General features: G+C 34.2%; 1 protein-coding gene across 1 annotated transcript in view; it reads left to right on the top strand.

The window, feature by feature from the left end:
• Nucleotides 1-17,560, top strand: part of GRIK2 (glutamate ionotropic receptor kainate type subunit 2) — a 430,922-nt gene that overhangs the window by 229,229 nt on the left and 184,133 nt on the right. Inside the window, exon 9 of the mRNA XM_059835498.1 lies at nucleotides 7,319-7,432. Within this exon, the coding sequence (XP_059691481.1) occupies nucleotides 7,319-7,432 (114 nt within the window). The remainder of the gene's footprint in view (nucleotides 1-7,318; nucleotides 7,433-17,560) is intronic.

Raw genomic sequence — 17,560 nt, 5'->3', positions numbered from 1 at the left:
CATTGATTTAAAAGATGCCATGTGTGATCTCAGATTTTACATAAGAAACTCTTGAATGAGAGGTGATAATCAAGCATCAATCAATAAGAACTATGTGTTTCCTAATAAAAATTCATGTCTGACAAAAATGATAGCTTCTTGTAAGATGAAAATGACAAAATTAATAGATCATTGGAGTGCTGCTAATGTAATGTACAACAAAATTTGCTGACAGTCAGTCTGGACACACTGACACTACTTATGGTTAAGCACAGTGAAAATCCCAAACTGTGGCAATCCAGTATAATAAGCAAATTATCATGTAAATTACAATCAATCAGTATTTACACTGAAGCTACATCATGAGGAGAATTATTTTATACTTAAGGGAGATAACAAATACCTGAATTTAATACCACTTTTGATATGAAAATTTGTCACTTAAGAAGGATCACATTTCTTGAATAGAGATGTTAACAACCGGCTTGAAAACTTGCTAAGGAACTTACACACAGGATGAATATAAATGACACAAAATGAGTTGTAATTAATTGTCCAGCATATCAATGTAAGTTTTTATTTTATTTAGTATCTTTATTAATGATCTGGGAAAAAACAACAAGTGGCATAAACAGAGGGTTTTGTAAAAGTTAGAGAAAAAAAGAAAGTGAAATAACAGATCTATGGAAGCCAGAAGTATTGGTATTAACATGATATTTGGCAAAGAAGGCAAGCATATTAATATTTCTGAAGAAAGCAAAATAAATGAAGCCATTCCCAAATGGGAAATACATGGGAAATAGGAAGAAATAATATTGCTCACACTGGAGTATAAATAATTGTTTTCTAGATGTAATCACCGCTATTACTAACTACTCTACAAAATATAATAAAGAAAAGATGGTAAACTGTAGACACATTTGTCAATTCTTCGAGGGTTGAATATGGCTCTGATTTTGGCTGCATAGGTGTGCATTTGGTACCATTGCAGAAGGGCAATGATCACTCCTAATACAATGCTTGTGGCACTTCACTGTGAGTAGTATGTACAGTTTTGGTTGACTGAGAGCCAAAAAAATGTTACTTTTCTTAGGAGACTTTTGAAGGAAATCTGCAACAAAGAATACTTGCTTATTCATAAAGATAAATTTCTTTTTCTCAAACATACTAAAGTAAGAAAGCTACTTTAATGTACTGATTTTTTGTGGATAAATTCTCACAAGACTGATGGTCAGTAAACTACTCTAGAGTATATGTAAACTCAGAAATTTTAAGTTTCAGGAGTGTACAATGCTTCTTTTTTGGGAGGGTGGTGAATTATTGTACTGGTTTTGGCTGGGATAGAGTTAAATTTCTTCATAGTGGCTATGTTTTGGATTTGTACTAAAAATAGTGTTGATAACACGCTGATGTTTCAGTTATTGCTGAGCAATGCTTACACAGCGTCAAGGCCTTTTCTGCTCCTCAGATGGCCCACCAGTGAGTTGGCTGGGGGTGCACAAGAAGTTGGGAGGGGACACAGCTGGGACAGCTGACCCCAGTCGACAAAAGTAATATCCCACACCGTATGACTTTGTGCTCAGCAATAAACCTGTGGGGTGGAGGTTGATGGGGGCTGCTGTTGCTCAAGGACTGGCTGGGCATCAGTCCAGTGGTGGGCAATGATTGTCTTCTGTGTCACTTGTTTTTCTTGGGTTTTATTTTCCTCTTTCTTTGTTGTTTTTTTCCTCTCCTTACAATATTTTTTTTTTTTCAAATTATTAAACTGTCTTTATCTCAACCCATCAGTATTCTCACTTTTACCCTTCCAATTCTCCCCCCCATCCCAGTGGGGTGGGGAGTGAGCTAGTGGCTGTGTGGTGCTTAATTGCTGGCCACGGTTAAACGACAACTATATTGTATTGGTCTTGGTAAGAGTAGCAGCTTTGAAGGAAGTCTGGGTGTTACTAAGAAGAGACAACAAATTTGATTTTCTTCTTTTTTTTTTTTTTCTTTATAAATAAGTTGCTGAATTGTTATTGGCATGACTAGAAGCAGACCTTTACTATATGACAAATTGCATTTTTGTTGCAAAGAGGAAATACGCACTTCAGACATGCTGTAGGAGATAAACTGGGATCGTGCTGTATCTTTGAAAATAAATGGGATAAGAGGCGGCTACCACATCTTATAATACTGTTAAATTTACATAGCTATGTGTCTAAATATTCACCTGTGAACTTTTTATTTGTATACAAGCTTAATTTATACTACAATCTATAAAAATTTCCAAGTCTGAATATGCCTTTCAAATTACATTTATGCTTAACTTTATAGATCAACTCAGAAATTGATTATGTTAGTAATCAATAACCTTGAAAAGAGTAGAATTTTGATAAGGTTTGAGAAGGTTTATGTCCTTATTTTGGTACCAAATGTATTGCTAAATGTCACAGAAATCCATCTAATATTTCCAGAAGAGACTAATAACTTTGAGCTGAAGTCCAATATAGCTTTCTTTTTCTCAAATCCCTATTAGATTGCTGAGTCAACTATATAAATTTCATGCAAAGAATTACTGTAATCAGCACTCTCTGTCCTAGATAAAGGCCCAAGAATGTATCATAATTATCTCTAATTATTATACTATATGAACCTATTAAAGTTTTTTTTTTTTAAAAATGTGTATAATAACCATGTGTAGTTTTCAATATTCAGAATTTGAATTATTATTAATTCTGAATTAAAAGGTCTGATATTTTTACTTAGTTTTTATTATTTGGTAAGTACTTTTTTCCTAGAGTATTATTCCTTCACATATTGTGCTAATTGCATTTTACTTTGAAATTAAATTAATATTTTTGGAAATAAGCACAATTGTACTGATCTTTTTTTGGAAACTGAATGCGGAAAATACTTGAACCCAAAAGAATCAAGTTAATTTTACATTTGTGTGAACATTGGCCAAACTTCTTTGTTTTCATTATTCACTGAATTCTGTTCTTTGGTGATGACATTGATTATTTTTGAACATTTATGGTGAGATTTAGTTTTGAAATTGTACTATTGAACTACTGAGTAGGAAATACTGTGAAGATTATTTAAGAGTTTTGTTTAAGTGGTATAGGATTGATTGACCATTTGGAAACCTCAGAGTGTACCTGCCTAAAGCTGGCTGGCAAACTTTTCTTGTGGTACATGAGAAAAGAATCTCTAGATTCATCTAGTCCAGTATTCTGTATCTGAAAGTGGCCAGTTGCAGAAGTCTAGGGAAGAATATACAAAAATGGCAAGCATATTGCAGTACTCCACTAGAACGGTCCCAGAAACTCCACTTACTGAAGTCTAAAAGGATGGTGTCTTCATAGACACAGGTAATTTTCTAATAAACACAGAATTCTGAGAAAATTATGACTTTACAATCAGAGTTTAAGCACATATTTCCTAGTTTTTCCTCTTTATCTACCTTTCAGTAATGACTGTCTCAGGGGTCATAATCTCCAAGGAAAGGAAAAAGATGAATTTGCTGTTAATTTCCTGTTAGTAAGATGTCTGATAGTATCACAAACATGTATTTTTCATTTGGATTACAGGTTTAGGACTTGTTGCATATAGTTATATAATGAAGTTACATTGTGTTGCCACCATTGTCTTAGATCAGATGATGCAACTTAATTAAGAGACTGCAAATGACTTGAGGATTTTTTTCTGGAAACTGTTTCATTAAAAAAAAAAAAAAACAAACCAACAAATAATCCCAACTGAAAAAATAGAGAATTGTGGTTTATCAAAGCAAAGCAGCAATAAAAGTGTGGAAGCTTCTGTCCGAACTTTCTGCAGGACTGCAGTAACCTGATAGTTACCTAATAGTTAAATACATGGAAGCTTAGATGCAGGTTTTTAGTTATCACTTAAGTGTAGCCAGGAAACTGTATCCCATGTCCCTGAGGAGCACCCCAACTGCCATGTTACAGAATATTCTATATATTTGATGCCCAGTGGAAAAGGACCTGGGGGTGCTGGTTGACAGCAGGCTGAATACGAGCCAACAGTGTGCCCAGGTGGCCAAGAAGGCCAACAGCATCCTGGCCTGTATCAGAAATAGTGTGGCCAGCAGGAGTAGGGAAGTGATCGTGCCCCTGTACTGGGCACTGGTGAGGCCGCACCTCAAATATTGTGTTCAGTTTTGGGCCCCTCACTACAAGAAAGACATTGAGGTGCTGGAGAGTGTCCATTGCTGGTGAAGGGTCTGGAGCACAAGCCTTATCAGGAGTGGCTAAGAGAGCTGGGGTCGTTTAGTCTGGAGAAGAGGAGGTTTAGGGGGGAGACCTTATCACTCTCTACAATTACCTGAAAGGAGGTTGCAGTGAGGTGGGTGTTGGTTGCTTCTCCCATGTAACTAGCGATAGAATGAGAGGAAATGGCCTCAAGTTGCACCAGGGGAGGTTTATACTGGGTATTAGGACGTGGCACTTCGGGACATGGTTTAGTGGGCATGGTGGTGTTGGGTTGATGGTTGGACTTGATGATCTTAAAAGTTCCAACCTTAATGATTCTGTGATTCTGTGAGTCTTTTTAGTAGCTCTTGTTGGAGTTGTTTCAACTTGAATAAGCTGATTCTTGACTAAGCTAATTCTTTGTCTCACAGAGATTCTTTGTCTCACTGTGGAGCACAACAGCATCTTCATGGGAGCTCCTGGTTTGGGTCCTGTGCTATGGATAATGAGTGCTGTTAACATGTTCAAATTGGCATGCTCACTTCAGAATAGTCCAGCCATTTAGGGGACTTGAATGGAAGAACAGGGGATTGAGGGCTTCACAGCCTCCCTGTGACTGTATTTACTATGTGAACATTCTCTCTAAGGTGTATATTAGAATAGCAGTTTGTTTAGCTTTTTAGGAATACTTGAAAGTTTGTTGGAAATAAATGTAATGCAGTAGAAGTAAATTGTAAGTTATCTGAATTGCAGTTATATGTAGTAGAGTACCTTGATTTGCTTTTTCTACATTTTTGGCATTTAAACTTTTCTAGTGAAAACACATTAGCAATTCTACTCTCTTCAAAAGACTACTTTAAAATTAAAACACTGTGCTTAAGCAAATAGAAAAGAATTAATTTGCTGCACTGTTTATGCACAGTTTTCTCTAGAAGCAGCAGCTTTGAAAAGATGTTTGTGTGATTTGGGAGCTATACATATCAGTAGTATATCAGTCTGTGGCATAAGTTGTTGAGTTCAAGCTCATTAATAAAGATAATGCAAAGAGTGTCTTATTTGGAACTTCCAAATTTTGTTCCATTTCTTAGATTTTTGATTCACAAAAATAACAATACAAGTACAATTAACCTCATTTAGAAAAATAATCTGATAATTTATCAAGACAGTAGTTTCTTTTTAAAGTAATGCTGTTGATAGTTATAAGAAATATAGATGGATGTAGTTAGCTAAACCCCGAATTCTAACATTTGATAATTATTCATTTGCTTGTGGCTGTGGCTATGTTAAAAAGTAAGGGAATAAGTATTTTAATTAGCAATGTCTTAGCTTTTGCCAAGATAATTTGAATTATGACCTTGAACTTGAATAGAGTATAAGATTTAATGAATTTAGGATTTGAAATTGATCAAATAAGGTGATGGCGTTCCCTTACAAATTTTCGTGCTACTTGTGTACCTGAAGGTGAATCTCATGGAGGAGATTAGTCCAGCTTCAATTATATGAAGAAACAGCAGGGACAGGCTCAAGTTCTAGTCTTTATCACTCCTTATTATTCTGTTCTAGTTTGGTCTTTCTTTGAAGTAAAGGAAACACTATGATTGCTATAACAGAATATTGCAACTAAAAGTTCTTGATCCTTTTACAGTTTCTTAACAGTGGCCAAACTGCAAGGCTGAACATTTTGGGTTTCCTGAAAACCTTTCAAGTCACCAAATAAAATAGTATTAAGAGTAAATGAAGAAAAGTTTTTTGGTAGTAAGTTTTTGTTTCAATACTTTGAAATGATGTGTTAGATGTTATTTTCCGGTTGAATTTCTGAGACACACATATGTTCCCCTTTCTTCTCCTCATGATTCTTTTGTCAGTTTACAAGGTACTGAGCGGCCCAAATTAAAGAATCACAGCCACTTAAAGGAGTGACTTCTTGGAACTGAGTGTTATGCAAAGAAGAAAGATAAAATACTGATTTCTGTGGAACAGAAAATCATAGAAAAAGAGGAGGAATTTGTGTTTTCTCTGTTACAGCTTCCACTGATTCATGCTCTGCTTTATTCTCAATTTTAGAAATGAAACTTTTTATTTAACCCATACTGGATTGCATCCTGAACTTACTTGGCAGCCATACTGCAACAAATCACTTAAGGGTCTATGAACAGTTTCTCAGGAATGAGTTTGAAAGATTAAAAAAAGAATATTGTGTGTGTTTATGTATACATCTATTCATACTTATATATATATTCACAATCAAACCTCACAGAATTTTTTAATTACTGCCTAGATTTATTTTTAAAATATCGTTACCTTATATTATAGATATTGCTCAGTATTTGAAACTATATTTAAAAGTGTTTCTAAAAATAAACAAGAAACATTTCTGGTTTGTTTTTTTTTTTTTTTAGACAATGGACTAAGACAAACATTCTGATGTCTAAAAATGGATAGTTGTATTTACTGCTTGCCCATTTTAGTTGTATAGTGATGAAATTGCAGATAAATGATGTAATCATAAGCCCCATTACTTATTACTTAGTGTGTGAGACTGTCCTTGGCCTGAACCTTAAAGCGTAACCCTGGACCTCCTTGCTTAGATAAAAATCCTGTTGACTTCACAGGAATAAGAATTCAAGGTATAAAATGTCAAAAGAGCTACATACTGAACATTTATCTGTAAATCAATTAAGTTATTACATTTAACCTACTTTCAGTCTTCTCCATTACATTTTCCCCAAAAACATCTTTTTGCTCTGATGTTCGCTCTCATCACAGAAAATGGTAAATCCTTCTGTAGAGACAATGCTTTCTGCTCTGCAGATGAAATTCCACCTAACTATTAAGTTACCTTCAGATGTGGTTTATCTTGAAGAATGAAAGTTAAATGGAAAATTAAGTATTCAGAGTAGCTTTAGACATTCTGTGCATCATTTTTCCACTTAATGTCACACTTTGAGGTACTGTGAGTCATATTTTAAACAAGCATACTTTAAATGTAATGACAGAGAATAATGGAACAAGGTTTATTATTAAAGATTAACCATCTTTTTTTTTTTTTTTCCTGTAGTAATCTGTTTTTCCTTATAGCGTTCTTTTCTAGATGCTGAAAAGTAACTAATGGACAATTTACACAGTAACTTACTGTTTTGTAGGTTGGAACTTGGGATCCATTGAGTGGCCTTAACATGACAGAAAATCAGAAAGGAAAACCAGCAAACATCACAGATTCTCTGTCCAATCGCTCTTTAATTGTTACCACCATCTTGGTAAGCAATTATATTTGCATTTCCAGAAATACAGGTGTACAGGAAAGCTAATAGGGTATGTTATACTAATTACAACAGTAATGAACAATCTGCAGTATATGTTGCAGTTACTTAGAAAGTACTGTGTCATGAATTAATTCCAGTTGTTAAGCTAGTCATGGTTATTTACTCTCATCTAAATTGTAAGTAAATTATCCCAATTTTAGAGTTATGTCAGTTGATTAGTAATTTCACTTTCCTTATTATAGATTAAAATGTTTGGTTCCTTCACAAAGCTGTTTAGTTCAGCACCATATGAGAGGACAAAGGGTGTTCGTTTAAAAAAGTGTTTCGGCTATGAGCCTGATGATTTTAGCCAGCAAAATTTACTGCTTTAATTTGCTAATCTAACACCATGATATTACCTCTAAGGAAAGTACGAAGTATTTAACATTTATTTTCATCATCATTATTACTTGATTATTAAGTTGAAATTTTTAATCATACAGAAAATTAATTGAGCTATCATTTGAACTAGATCAGAGGTAACTTCTTTTTCATTGCCATTTTTGACAAATTCACAGTGATGAATGAGGGTTTTTTTTTTTACTTATAATTACATATATTTAGTTATGTAAAAATAAATGTTCACTAATTTCCACAACATAATTTTGAAGTAGTAATTTTAATTTCAACACAAATGAAAAACTTTCCAGAAGTGTGTCTGCTGTTTGTCTGCTGCGACCATTATTGTGAATTTGCAAATATCAAAAAAAGATTCAGTTCCCAACAGTTCTATTCTTTAATAAGAAGCTTTTACTTACCAACATATATTTTGACATTTCAAGCTAGAGTGAATTTTCATAGGTATATAGATACAAATGCCAGTGTGCTTCTAACCTTTTACGTAACATAAGCCATGTAATTTCATCCAGTGGGTAACTTCTTGGTTACTTATAAGGTCTGTTTTTATTTCAAGATTTACAAATTATAGAAAATCTTCTGAAATCCTTTGTTTCATTTATTCCACTAATTGAAAAATACATTCCTGATATATAATTGGAACATGTCTGACTCACTTTCAGATGTAAGTTCTTGTTATGCTAAGACCAACACAGCTTTACCACAACTTTCTCTTGTACAGTTAATTACAGTTTATAAATATACAATCTCTTGGGTTTCTTTTTTATAAAATGTAAATGAACCTCTTATAGTATCTTAAAGTAAAAGCATGTTTTCTAGAGTATTAGTCTGTCTTTTTTCTTCCCACTGCTCTTCACAAGTTTTCAGATTTTGTATATATAAGAACTACTGCGTTATCAAGTAATATTTCTTAGTAATTCCAGTTGACTCCCCTATACTCCTGTTACGTTGTATCCAGAGATCCTGCCTAGATTTTTCCTGATGCATTCCACTGACAAGTAACTATGTTTCACATTTTTCCTAACTGGTTTCTAGAATTACTTCTTTCCAGATTATAGTCCTATCTCTATTAGTGACCTGTTCCCTTCATTACTCAGTACTCAACCAGCCTTTGTATCATCTGCACACTTCATTAACAATCATTGTATACTTGATTCCAGATCAGTGATAACAATACTGGGACAAGGATCAATCCCTGCAAGATTGCATAAGAAACACTCAATAACTTAGGGTGTTTCAAGTTTATTTATGTTTTAACATCTATCTGTTGATGAGGTTTGAGTTCATATACTGTATGTATAATATTGATTTTGCATAGCGATACTTACACTTGCATGATTTTGTTTGAAATAACAGTCTCAAGAAAAGGTGAGCTGCACAGATGTGAAGAGCAGCGTTATCAATGATCACTGACGTTAGACTGGTTAAAGCTCACAAAAATAGATTCCTGAGATTTATGATAGCAGCTGCTTTCTGTAATCAAGGATACCCTTTCTCTAAAGGGATAACTTTTTGTTAGTGGTGTTTTATAAGCATCTGTCCTCTTTGCACATATCTAAATAAAAGAAATATGAAGACTTTAAATTGATGTTACGAGATGCTCGCTTGTAACTGCCTTTTATACTTCAGTTATTGTTCAGTGAAAGTTTTGGTAATTGCAATAACTCTTTTCAGCTATGAAGACATTGTAAGAGTAATACTCAGAATAGTGAAATGAACCAAAATTTTTTCTGGTGCAGAAAGCACAGGTACTAGCTTAATTTTGTAGCTCTATCTTTTTGTGCTTAATAAATACATTTCTGTTGGACAGAAAGCATATTACTGAATATTCATTTTGCAGCAATGCAAGGGAATAATATAAAATACTACGGCTCCTAGAAACCTGGTTTTTTTCTTCATCACCTTCCTTTTCTCTCCTTTTTGCACTCTGGAGAATACTGCTTTAAAAAAAGGCAATTCTCTCATTTAAGCTGTTCACGTAATTTTTCTATGCTGTTTTTTCACTTTAACAATTCTCTACAATAGTTTATGGTATACTATCAGCTATGGAGTCTTGATCAGTTTTCTCTGTAGTTTGCTTTAATGCTCACTTTTAAAGATACCAATCTTTCTTTTATTTTTAATTCTGTCTTCTGAAATTCTGAATGATATTTTTTTCCTCCTTTATATTTTAATCATTAAGATCTTTACAACTGTGAGCATACCCTGCTTTTTCAGTGGTGGCTGAGACTACTGAAGATGAAAATATATTGATAGGCAAAATGATAAATAAATTACAATTCATAGATTAATCTACTGCAAGTAAGGACAGAACTACGTGATCTTTTTTGTTTTGAATTCTGCATAATACATGCTATAGGTAACAGTCTGAAAGATTATTCCTTGATTTATGAGCAGTACAGTAGCTCTATTATGAAAAGGGGTCAGGATTCCCAGGACTTCATCACTTCTCAGAAGTCTACTGGCATGTAGTTTTGGTGCAGAAGCGTGTCTGGTTTCCAAGTTCTGCTTCCACAGCAGTCCAAAGTACTAGCTGAACATGTCCAATGGAGCAATGGTCAGCTTTTTAGTGGGGGGAAACATTTTAATAATAATAATAATAATAGTAATAATAATAATAATAATAATAATAATAGGCTGTTTGTATCTTTTATAAGCATAGCTTTGGATATCTTAATCTTTTTGACACTATTGCTTTATTTTATTTTAATACTATCTGCCTTGGAACTTCAGAATTTCTTCTACAATTAAAATTCTACATTCTGAATATTCTACTTCTAAAAAAACCAAGTTCATTTAATAAGGTTTTCTTATAACTTGATTTGCCTAAATTGACTTTGTTATGTCAGCTATCAGAACTCTGTTTTTTTTTCCCTGTAGATTTTAGATATAAGTATCTAAATATCTTTATTCTTGTGCATATTCTACTTTTACTTTGGAAGCTTTTTAACTTTGGAATTCAATTTTCATATTTATAGATGTATGTGCATTTTGTTTGTTTATTTATGCTAAATTGCATACCAGCCTGTACATTTTGCCATACAAGTTCATTTGTCCTGTTCTGCTGAAATGGATGCTCCTTTCCTTTCCCTTATAGCTTTTATGTGCTTTTCTGTATCTGCTTACATCAAAGCTCTGAAAAGCTCGCAGCTGTCAAGTTTAATTTTTTCAAGAAATTTGTGAAAGTTATGAAAGGTGTGTGATAATCTCAAATTTACCAGTTTTTTGTTACTTCACTTTTGAAATGTGAAATTACTTTTTTTACCGTACTTCCCTGAAAAAAAAAAAATTTGAATATTTTAGAAGAAGGAATAATTATAATGGATTTTCCGAATAATTTTATTTAGTTCAAAATATAATATCCACACACTGTATTTTTTTATATAAATGCTGCTTTTTCAAATGGGTAGAAATCTGATGCCATATAAATGCCATCTTTTTTTCAAAATAAAGTTATAGAATCAAGCAAAGCCCAAGGTTTTAGCATCTTTTATATTATTTTTAGGTGTGTCATTTTTCATTTTGTATATTTTCTCTCCCTTTCTTTTGGACCCAAAGGATATTTAAAGCATGAGTTTTTAATGGCCAGATTTTAAATTAATATATAAAAAAAGAATAACTACTTTTTATCTTTATAAAGATGGGTCACTCATCTCTTGTACACGGAATTGCAGATTCATAAACTTTTTCATTTTCTTTTTTTATAGTCTGTTTTGAGGAAAGGTACCTGAGGCAGGCATTTTCTCATAATTACTGTTGTATCATTCTGGAATGATTCAAGCAATACCTAAATTTTGAGATATTAATAATTCAATAATATTTGGTTCCTGCTGATGTTATAGCCCTAAATAATTATTTCTCTCTCATAAATCTATTTGAATTTTTTGTACTGTCACGAAATAGTTGAATCTGGTTTTGTCTAGCAGAAAGCTGTAAACGATGTTTTTCTATTTTTAGTTTGCTCAAATGTGGGAGTTATTTTTTCAGAAACTAAAGGAATATACAATTCCTTACTTTCCAGTTTTAGTACTTTTATTATCCCCTTTTTATATACTTTCCTGTCATGATCAGTGTGTGCCTGAATGCCTCTTCCAGACTTCTCATACCCACTTCAACATCCAGAGTCTGCACCCTCTCCTTCCTGAACTTCATTCCACTCCTGCTTCAAGTTCATTCATCTGTCTTCAGCCACCAGTGCAGACTGTAAACTGACTGATTTCTTGAAGATGTAAGAGAAATGTAAAACAAACTGCTTTAATGTATTGCAGGAATTTTTCCACTGAGAAAGGTAAATTAGCTTGCTTTGTAGTTTATGGTGCTCAAAATGCAAAAGAGTTTAAGTTGAAAATCACCCTTGTCCTGAGATCCAGCATAATATCTGTGTGCTTCTAATAACCTTTGGGGCCTTCAGATTTGCAGGGTATCCAGAGATATGCTTGGCTACAGTGCTTGTTTGTATTTCAAACATAGAAGTAAGTGACACTTATCAGAAAAAAATGATGAGGTTTGAAGGGAGTCGTCGTATATGAATGAGTGCAGTGGGATCAGCACAAGTTAAAGTTTGACTTAGTAGAAAAAGGCCAATAAAGCTATTTTTCTCCTGTCTGGGTGCAAGCAAAAGGTAGGATGGCCATGTATTTATATCTCTGGATAATGACTGAGAAGTACTTTTTTTGGGTTCCAAGTTTACAACATCATCCCAAACAACTTCTCTCAAATAATTCTCTAGTGTTTCAATTTCTTTCTACTGAAATGTTAGTAATAAAAATATACTTTTACATAGTGGCAAGAATCAGTTTATAACTCCACTTCAGGATTTTCACTTATGAACACCAAGGACCATCAATCTAGGAAAATGCTTGCTGTATTTGTTGGTTGTCTTGGGTTTGCATTTTTTTTTCTTTGTTTTTCCCCACAATCTTTTGAAAATTTAAGATACATCATAAGAAAACAATGTTTTGCTTTCCTTTACAGTAAGACCTAATAATGTCTTTTATATTCTTCATGTATCGTGAGGAGAGTATGATACAGTTCAGCTGAAAAATAGGTTAATACAGTCTGCAGTGTGTTACAACAGTTTAATGATTTCACCTTCTGTGGTTTATTGAGTCAAGCGGTTTTGCTTGAAATAGGCATCATATTGTTTTGCTTTACTGGAATGGAAGCTTAGTACACGTTCTTGGGATGCAGCTGAATTAATTTAAAGTCTAGCCAAAGTTAAGAGTAAATTGTGGGGGAATAGATAAAACTATTTTTTTTTAGGAGCCTGACAAAATGAGGAATGAAACTGCAAAAAGAACAACTATGGCTTTAGTTCGTTAGGCTGTGATGTATCAAAGCATAGATATGACTACACATTTTATGACCCAAAAGGTCATACTAGGGAATCTTTCAGGAAATATCTTAAAAAAAATATCTTAAAAATATCTTAAAACATCTTAAAAGATGTCAAATAAGGATATTCATAATTAATTTCTATTATAGATAGTAGAGGAAGGCGACCTTCATGTTTTATTGTGTCTGACCTTAGTTTCTTGTATTAGAATATCCTGGCTCAAATGACTAGTGAGATGTCTAATATATTATATTGTTTTGGTTGATTGTAACTAGTGCATGGTTTCATCTCTGCTGCTTGAATTTTGACTGCCAACTGTGAAAGCCTGTTGTGTATTCCTTACATCTGACATAAATGTTAATTATATATGGCAGCCTTTTAACTCCAGTATCCTTGGTGAACAGAAGCTAATGATTAAAATTGCCTGTTCTAACAGTGGCAAATTTTGAAGATCGTTTTCCTCTTTTCATCATCAGGACTTCCACTTTTTTTTGTTGTTTTGTTTTGCTTTTTTTCAATACTGATAGTAGTACAAAAGTTCTAGATTCTTTAAAAAATGCATATGTCCACATTGAAAGTATTAATGAACAATCCATATGTTTGATAACTATCCATAAAAATTAAATTCAGTATAATTTGAAATGTAGAATTTATTGTTGTAATTTCTAGTAATATCTTTGTAGTTGAAATATGGTACAGCTGACAAGAATAATTCAATTAAGTATTTCTTGTCAAAGTCTGAAAAGAAAACATGTAAATCAAGACAACCAAATATGAAGAATTCTATCAGTAGATTTTTTCCATGCCCACATTTGTATAGAATAAATGGGTTTTCATCGAAGTGTTAATTCTACATTTTAAACACTAAAACAAGTCTGAAAAGCCACAATATTAATTCAACATGTAGAAACATAAGACAATAATCTTTTATTGTGTAGGGAAGCTTTAAGTTTGTGATGCAACTTATGCATTAAAAAATAAATAAAGATAAATTTTGCAAGCAGAACATAGGAAAATGTGTAATGGAAAAACTTATATTGACATCCTAATGAAAAAAGTCTTTGGAGATAGTATACTTGCTGTGTATCATAGAAATGATGCAACTTAGAGAGTTATTATGAGAAAACCAATTGTTTACATTCATGGAGGTTTAGCACATAAAGTCAGAAGAAAACATTTTGATCATTTAATCTGGCCTTTAATACAATACAATTGAAACTTGACTCCTTCTTCTCGTTTCTTTTTGAAATCTGTCAAATTTTTATTTTTGGACTTCAGAAAACTATTTATATCGAATAAAGACTTTATATAATCTCTCTACTCCTTGATGTCTTTTTTGCATCCAGAAGGGTGCTACCCCCTTCTGATGACAGTGTATGACAAATGACTGTCATCTTCTGATTATTTCAACTTCACTGTCACTGAAAAGATTCACTGTAATTAAAGTTCACCATGCAGCCAGGAGGACATCACCTTATCAATAAGTCAAAATGTCTTTATTCATCAACAGTACATGTAAACAGAAAGTTGGTATGAAAACAGCAGTCATCTGTCACTTGGGGGTCATATCATTCTTGAATGAACTTTTGTAATTTTTTTATACTACTCGATAAATACTTTTCAAGGATTTATCTTCTATTTACAGATATAATTTTTAATCTACCTGCTGTTTTACTCTTCCTTGTGACCACATCTTCATTTGCAGTAGCTTTAGTTAGTGTACTATGCAGTAAATTTTCTCAGAAAAATGTTTACTTGCATTTACTAGTTTATCTGCATTCCCACATTTAGTACTTATCTGGTTTGGGGGGTGCTCTTCTGTATCAATCTTCACTGAAGATATTGTAGTCTTATGAGACATTAAATGACTACTTGGATCTTAAAGTTTTGTAGCAAGCTTACCTGTTGATGAAATTAAGTAAATAATTGCTTCCAACAGGGGTTCTCAGGGTAAATTTCTGTCTTAAAGCTATGATTTTCATTATTGTTTCTCAAAGCTTTCCTTTAAAATGTTAAAATATACACTATTTTCTTGAGTGCATCTTACCAAAATCTTTGTCTGCACAATATCTCCTCCTTGCTACTTACTGTTCACCCAATATTTGTGTTATCAGAAAAAAACAGTTTGTTTGGTTTTTTTTTCTTATAGGTCAATGTAAGAAAATGGGTCAGTGTTTAGAAAAAAAAAAGACATGAGGTGCACTGAAAAGAATCACAAATATATATTGAGTGGATACCTAGAAAGGTTTTAACACTTTGCTCTTCAGAAGGGATTACTTGATTAGGATTAAATTTTGGCCAGCCAGGTTTTAATGAATTTAAATGTGTGTAAATTTCACTGCAAAATTTTATGAGGCACCAATTCAAGAACCTTAGGTTTTGCAGGCAAACGTTACTTAAAAAGATAAGAAAGATACAGGATTAATTTCTACGTATTGTGAGATCTTTCTTTGATCCCTTTCTACATTTGTTATCAAATGCTCCATTATTTTGCAAATGTTCACTTCAAGGCAGGTTTGGACTTCTGTCAGTTTGTATGTGAAATAAGTAATGAAGTTATGACAATTTTATTTAAATTAGCATTAACTTTTAATTCTGTAATTATTTATTTGTCAGTTGAATCTGATATGAAAAGTGCTTTTAGTACCTTTGAGCTAGGTATTTATATTTTAATATTTTTTTATTTATTTTAGATAATTTTAGTATTGACTGTGTCAGTCTGCTATATATTTCAATCAGATTGGTGTCTGTTAGGATTATAAAAGTCTGATTTGCTTTCTGTTACATAGACTTGTGTAGTACCACTTAGTGACATGTATTTATAAATGGTGTCTCATCCTCTAATTTATCCTTTACAACATTGACCAAGAGTCATTTAATTAATATATGACATACGAACAAGAAATACAAGTATTTTAGCCAACCTGTTTTTTTCTTAATTGTTGAAACAAGAAATTTAACTCTTCTGAGAATGTGTATTTTCCTGCTAGGTTTATCATCATGATTCTAATTATAATAATTTTTTTTTATCCTGGAAATTATCATTATTAAGTTTTTAATAAAACATTTTTTCTACCTTGCACCCTTTCTAGACCTGATTCATTTTATTCTCACAATGTTTTGTACTGAACAAGTACTTATTTGTTTCTAGTCAACTAGGTACTCGTTAGTTGCTTTTGCAGATAATTGATTTTCCTTGTGCTGAGATAAAGGCCTGTGGTGGGTTGACCCTGCTGGATGCCGGGTGCCCACCAAAGCTACTCTATCATTCCCCCTCCTCAGCTGGACAGGAGACAGAAAATATAACGAAAGGCTCGTGGGTTGAGATAAGGACAGGGACATCACTCACCAATTACCGTCACAGGCAAAACAGACTTGACTTGGGGAACTTAGTTTATTATCAATCAAATCAGAGTAGTATAATGAGAAAATAAAACCCAAATCTTACAAACACCTTCCCCCCCCCCCCCTCCCTTCTTCCTGGGCTCAACTTCGCTCCTGATTTTCTCTACCTCCTCCCCCCACAGTGGCACAAGGGGACAGGTAATGGGGGTTGCAGTCACTTCATCACACATCTCTGCTGCTCCTTCCTCCTCAAGGGGAGGACTCCTCACACTCTTCCCCAGCTCCAGCATGGGGTCCCTCCCACAGGAGACAGTTCTCCCTGAAGTTCTGCAACGTGAGTCCTTCCCACGGGCTGCAGTTCTTCACGAACTGCTCCAGCATGAGTCCCTTCCATGGGGTGCAGTCCTTCAGGAACAGACTGCTCTGGTGTGGGTCCCCTGTGGGGTCACAAGTCCTGCCAGCAAACCTGCTCCAGTGTGGGCTCCTCTTTCCATGGGTCCACAGGTCCTGCCAGGAGACTGCTCCAGTGCGGGCTTCCCATGGGGTCACAGCCTCCTTCAGGCATCCATCTCCTCTGGTGTGAGGTCCTCCATGGGCTGCAGGTAGATATCTGTTCCACCATTAACCTCCGTGGGCTACAGGGGGACAGCCTGCCTCACCATGGTCTTCTTCACGAGCTGCAGGGAAATGTCTGCTCCGGCGCCTGGAGCACCTCCTCCCCCTCCTTCTTCACTGACCTTGGTGTCTGCAAAGTTGTTTCTCTCACGTATTCTCACTCCTCTCTTCTCTGGTTGCTGCTGCACAGTTTTTCCCCTTCTTATGTATGTTACTGCAGAAGGGCTGCCACAGTTGCTGATTGGTTCAGCCTTGGCTAGCGGCAGGTCTGTCTTGGAGCCGGCTGGCATTGGCTCTATCAGACATAGGGGAGCTTCTCACAGAAGCCACCCCTGAAACCACCCCTGCTACCAAAACCTTGCACATAAACCCAATGCAAGGCCACATAAATTAGATGTCTTTTTAACTAGGCATAAACCTGCATTCAATGA

This window comes from Gavia stellata, chromosome 2, assembly GCF_030936135.1.
Source record: "Gavia stellata isolate bGavSte3 chromosome 2, bGavSte3.hap2, whole genome shotgun sequence".
Lineage (NCBI taxonomy): Eukaryota > Metazoa > Chordata > Aves > Gaviiformes > Gaviidae > Gavia > Gavia stellata.
The sequence above is the reverse complement of the archived record's forward strand: the minus strand, read 5'-3'. Positions and strand labels throughout refer to the sequence as shown.